Below are 6,177 nucleotides of genomic sequence, written 5' to 3' on the forward strand. Positions count from 1 at the left end.
CAAACTTTAGACCTACGTGGATTTTTTTCGGCTGTGGTGCCGTTTATTAACATTGCAAGACCGCGTATAGTGACTAGTGAGTTATTGTGCGTCTCCCCAATTTAAATGTTCCATTAAAGGTAGGCTTGCCTTTATGTTGCTCCCAACAGATTACCGACACCTCCCCGACAAAATCAACCTCCTTCTCCCCGGAGACATGGTACAGAAAGGCCTATGAAGAGTCCCGGACCGGCAGCCGACCAGCTCCAGAGGGAGCCGGATCTATGCCCAGCTCCACAGGCACCCCCTCCCCAGGATCTGGCACCTCGTCCCCGGGATCCTTCTCCGGTTCCCCCGGGACCATATCTCCAGGGATCGGGACCGGTTCCCCTGGGTCTCTAGGTGGCTCGCCAGGTTTCGGTACAGGTTCGCCTGGCTCTGGCAGCGGGAGCTCCCCTGGTTCTGAGAGAGAGAGGGGGATATGGTGTGAGCACTGCAATGCCCGGCTGGCGGAGCTGAAGAGACAGGCGCTGAAGCTACTGATTCCCGGCCCCTACTCCAGCAAGGTAAGCCCGGCTATATGCAATGCTGCTCGGCTATAGCATCCTCTGAATCTGGCGAACTCTGCAAAGACCACCAGACATCACTATGGTGTACCATATTGGGAATATTGACATCTCCATACATGGCATGACTGTGTTCTGTTTCCATGTAAAAGACGCCTGATATGAGTAGTGACTTGGATAATGGTAAATCTGACTACTACCCTGTTTGTGTTGTGTTGTGCTTGGGCTGTAGAGCCAGAGAGCCTATCGGAAAAGCTCAGTTCAAAGACAAATAGTTTTGTGCGGGGTGCTCGTTCTATAACTGGTATTATGCCAAAACGAATATGATAATAACATTTGATTTCTTGTCCATCAGCTTTATCCAAAATGTAAATAAATGAGTTCCATTTGCTTCATTACGCATTTTTTTTGCGATTAATATAATGGATGCTTTCCATTAGGCCGATAGTTTTTTTCGTGTCCATAGTTGGGTTATTTACTATTGTATTTGGCTACCTATGTATTTATTATTTCCCACTGTCATAAATGAATGCTACAAATGCATTTTGTCGGAGGCACAGACTCGTTTCACTGTGCAGGTGTGTGTGCGTGTATGTATATTTGTGTGTGTGTGTGTGTGTGTGTGTGTGTGCACACGCGTGCCTGTGCTCGCGTGTGATTGTTTGCGCGCCCCTGTGTGTGTGCGTAAAGAGGGTTCTTTCGCTATAGAGCACAATAGGCCTATATGCCCGATTTAGTTTTTTTTTCAGCATGTTGTGGATTTTAGGCGGCCTTGCCAAGTTATTTGCATTGCCAAGAGTCTAGGTCCTACAGAGTGACGAATGCAGCCCGCGGGGACGGTGTTAATTGGTTACAAATAGCAGCGTTCTGCGTGGCACAGCGCGCGTACAGTCAACCCAGAGCGAACAGAGGAATCGCGTCTTGATCCTGGCTGCTGTAAAAAGACCACGGGTCGTTTTAAGACCGCAGGGGGAGGGATGGTACTGATGGGATCCCAATTAAAACCGATTAAAATGAGTTCGGTTTTGACTCCCAATGTGCGTAATTGGCCCATTCATACACGGGTCTATTCTGAGGGGATGTAGAGTGCTTATGAACTTCTAACCTTATGCTTAAACTCAATCTTTCTCTGAACCATCTCCCCATTCTAGCCCAGCCTAACCATGGTGCATAAAAGTAGGATTTTATTTCAGCCTGATACTGTATTTGAGAACAAGCGTGTTTGAAGGTCTAGGGTTCTCTCCATAGTCTGCCATTCCGGTGTGGTTGTATCTACAGCACGCCCTACTGTTTGTTGGCAATAGAGAAGGTTGCTCTGAGACATGGTTGCTGACCGTGCACAGGTGATGAGTGAGTGGTAGGCCTATAAGTGAGGGACCAGAGCAGTCCCCAGTAGGGACACAGGGGGTGCTGTATAGCAACAGACAGCTGGGCTGAGTTCAGTAGGCAAAAGTTGTGGAAATGCCATCAATAGAGCTGACACGATCCCTTATTCCAGGGCTGCCCAACCCTCTTCCTGGAGATCTACTGTCCTGTAGGTTTTCAGCCCAACCCTCTTCCTGGAGATCTACTGTCCTGTAGGTTTTCAGCCCAACCCTCTTCCTGGAGATCTACTGTCCTGTAAGGTTTTCAGCCCAACCCTCTTCATGGAGATCTACTGTCCTGTAGGTTTTCAGCCCAACCCTCTTCCTGGAGATCTACTGTCCTGTAGGTTTTCAGCCCAACCCTCTTCATGGAGATCTACTGTCCTGTAGGTTTTCAGCCCAACCCTCTTCCTGGAGATCTACTGTCCTGTAGGTTTTCAGCCCAACCCTCTTCCTGGAGATCTACTGTCCTGTAGGTTTTCAGCCCAATCCTCTTCCTGTGGAGATCTACTGTCCTGTAGGTTTTCAGCCCAACCCTCTTCCTGGAGATCTACTGTCCTGTAGGTTTTCAGCCCAACCCACTTCCTGGAGATCTACTGTCCTGTAGGTTTTCAGTCCAACCCTCTTCCTGGAGATCTACTGTCCTGTAGGTTTTCAGTCCAACCCTCTTCCTGGAGATCTACTGTCCTGTAGGTTTTCAGTCCAACCCTCTTCCTGGAGATCTACTGTCCTGTAGGTTTTCAGTCCAACACTCTTCCTGGAGATCTACTGTCCTGTAGGTTTATAGCCCAACCCTCTTCCTGGAGATCTACTGTCCTGTAGGTTTTCAGTCCAACCCTCTTCCTGGAGATCTACTGTCCTGTAGGTTTTCAGTCCAACCCTCTTCCTGGAGATCTACTGTCCTGTAGGTTTTCAGTCCAACCCTCTTCCTGGAGATCTACTGTCCTGTAGGTTTTCAGCCCAACCCTAATTTAGCAGTTATCCAGGAAGAGGGTTGGGCAGCCCTGCCTTTTTCTAAATGTCAGAGAGGGGTGTTTGTTCTACATGGTGTATTTCTATCTGAAATCAATGTTTCACAACGTTGTATCCTGCTGAACGCTCCCCCAGGTGCCTTATGGAGCTGAGGAGCTCACCTATCAGACCGAACAACCAGGGGTGAAGTTTCAGACACGGGGTCAACTTGCAGTGGAAACTGAACAGATTTCTATTGAAATCATAGTGGGAACTGGGAGAGAACAAAAAAACATTGGGGACCACCTCGTGACCTTGGGAGTATAAGGTTCTATCTGCACAAGGCACCGTTCTGAGATATTGAGCGTGAACGTTTTCACATCTCAGATCTCAGAACTGTTTTGTAGTAAATTCTTCTTTCTTCATGACAACTGTAGCTATTTGAATACATAAATGATAGAATGACACTATTTTATCAAGATAGTCAGAGCACATCCTCAAATACATGAAGAAATGTATTATGCTCACCAGACTAATTATTAACTGTCATCACTGAACAACGATGTGACAACATTTAAGGTTTCTGACAGTGTTGTTTAGTTTTGCTTGCGTGCCAGTATTGCTGTCCAGACTAGCCTAGACCATACTTAAAGGGAGATTGCAAAGATGTGTTCTCTGATTGGTCCCTCTGTATTTGTTCAGGCTTGTGATTGGACCTTAGATAGATAGACCCTTAATAGCGCCAAGTTTCAAAAGGGTTTATGCAAGAATTTCGCTTCACCTGCGTTAACATCTGCAAATCTGTGTACGCGACCAATGAACTTAGACTTGGTTTGATTTAGTCAAACTTTTTTTTTTTAAACACTTACAATTGACTTACATTTTTTTTTAACATCACAAACATATGAAGAACCATCTAAAGATGAATTATATGCGGCTAACTCATTTTTGACAAAAATGTCAGATAGTCCCAAGGTCTCTACCAGCAAAATCCCTATCTAACATCAGGATCTTGACTTGAACAATGAACTGTCTTGTTGATTAAGTCAATATAAATGGTACACGATGTTCGTATGGGCACCTTCTGGAAGCTGCAGGTTTAGTGAAGGGGTCATATGGAGCGCGGTATTGTCAAGGGTGGGAGAATCTCACTGTTTAGTCGTGTGTGTGTGTGTGTGTGTGTGTGTGTGTGTGTGAGAGAGAGAGGGAGGGTTCAGATAAAGTTAACCTTTTTCCCAGCCTCCATTACATAGTGGTAATTGACTGGAGAGTGTGGGTATGTTAGTATTATAGTGGATTACAGGGTGAACGTTTGACACTCTCCTAGTGAATTTGCACTCAGCAGGTAAATGCACAGGCTTCCACATAGAATTGTAATTCAAAGAACGGACATAACAGACTTTTCCATTCAGAGCAATGTTGGAGGGCAGCCATATGCGGCGGGCCATTTGGAACGGCCGACACTTATCGTCATCATCAGCATCATCGGAGTCATCATCATCATCATCAGCATCATCAGCATCAGTATCATTATTATTGGAGTGCAGTCATATTGATGATTGGTGTAAAGGGACGTTGACTGACTTTAGGTGCTGTTTGAGCTCTCTGGCTGGGCAACTTTCTTATCAGGAGAGAGACACAAATGGAATGGTTTGATATGATTAGTTTGTATTCTCATCGTTGGGAAAGAAAAAAAGAGTACTGTTATTATGGAAGGGGCCCTGCAATAGACTCGGGTCCTCATGTCCAGAGCTGTTCTGGCTCGTACAAAGCTATTAGTGATGGGACGAGAGAGAGTTTGAGGGGTTGTTGTTTGGGCAAATCTCTGTTGTTCTGACAGGAACATGGCTGGTAGCTAGTAGGTCTCTCAGAGGAGACAAGGGATACGGGTTCTGTCCCAAATACCACCCTATTCCCTACATAGTGCTCTACTTCTGACCAGAGCCCATTGGAACCTGGTCAGAAGTAGTGCACTATGTAGGGAATAGGGTGGAATTTGGAACGCGGCCATGGTGCGTCCATCACCTCTCCTGCTTCCTACCCCTCCGCCCCCCCTCTGACATAACCAACAGACATGAGTATTGCTATGCTAATCATGACCTTCACAGAGCCACTGTAGAGAGACCTGGTTCTCAGTCTCTGCTGAGCGTCCGCACACAACACACGGGGAACAGAAACACACACAACACCACACAGTTGAAGAGTGCAGCAACGGAGTCCATGTTCGAAAAATGTCACTCTCCGCAACCTGCCACTGCCATGTGTGTCTGCAAGGCTCAGGGTTGGAGGGCAATGGAGAGAAGGAACCAAGGAGAAAAAAGGGAAAGAGAAGGGAATAAGTGTTGCCTAATTTACCTCATTTGCATGACTAGGTACAGCAGAGCAGGAAGGGGCTTTTGCCTCCCCCATTCTCCCTTCCCATTCCTCCTTTCCTCCCCCTCATCTGTCTATTTCTAATGGAGGGATCTGAAATCACACAGTGTGTGTGTTTGCGTGTCTTTTCCTTTCTCTTTGAAGTGGATGTGTTTGTTAGCTGTGCTGTGGTTAAGGTATATGACTGACCAACCAACTACAGGAGGAGAGAGCAGGAGGGCTCTCAAAGAAGAACAGGGATAGACAATGTATGGGAGGAAGGAGAGAAATGTACGAATAGAGGGAGTGAAGAGAGCAAGATATGGCCTCTAGAGGGGTTATGTTAGTAATAATGGCAGAGGAGGAGAGGGAGGGAGGGAGGGAGGGAGAGATGGAGGGAGGAGACGGGTCAGGGAAAAAGAGGTAGATGTCAGTGACACCGCATGGGAGGATTTTTATAGACATATTTGTAGCTGGAGGCTCAGAGGCACATCTGGTACCAAAGCTGAAGTCATTCAAGTCCTGGTTCGTGTGTGTGTGTGTGTCCCAAACCCAAATCGTAGCTGGTGAGCGGTCTGTTCTTGGTTAGTCAGGTTCAGCTCAGTAAAGTGGATCAGAGTGTGTGACGTGCGTGTGTGATGTGTGTGTGTGTGTGTGTGTGTGTGAGCCATGAGGAATATGTGCTAGAATGTACAAGTAGGAGTGTCGCTGGCTCAGATCTCAGTTTGGAGAGGTTTCATTTCTCTTACGGACTCCCCTGTAACATACAGTACCACTACATTACAGCAGTGTTGGTAAATGACCACCTAGCCTTGTACACACACACACAAGGCACACACGCATGCACGAACGTACACACACATCATCGCTCTCGTAACCGTGGCACCCTCCGTTGCTACGGCAGCGACATATGACAGATGTGAGCTGCATACATATCTCAGTCAACGTTAATGTCCTCTTCACGC

The 6,177-nt window shown here is 46.9% G+C and overlaps 1 protein-coding gene across 1 annotated transcript in view; it reads left to right on the forward strand.

Annotated features, from left to right (window-relative positions):
* LOC115138340 (kinesin-like protein KIF26B) overlaps nucleotides 1-6,177 on the forward strand; it is a 177,844-nt gene that overhangs the window by 796 nt on the left and 170,871 nt on the right. The window contains 1 exon segment of the mRNA XM_029675105.2: nucleotides 150-545. Coding sequence (XP_029530965.2) covers nucleotides 150-545 — 396 coding nt within the window.

Source organism: Oncorhynchus nerka, linkage group LG12 (assembly GCF_034236695.1).
Source record: "Oncorhynchus nerka isolate Pitt River linkage group LG12, Oner_Uvic_2.0, whole genome shotgun sequence".
Lineage (NCBI taxonomy): Eukaryota > Metazoa > Chordata > Actinopteri > Salmoniformes > Salmonidae > Oncorhynchus > Oncorhynchus nerka.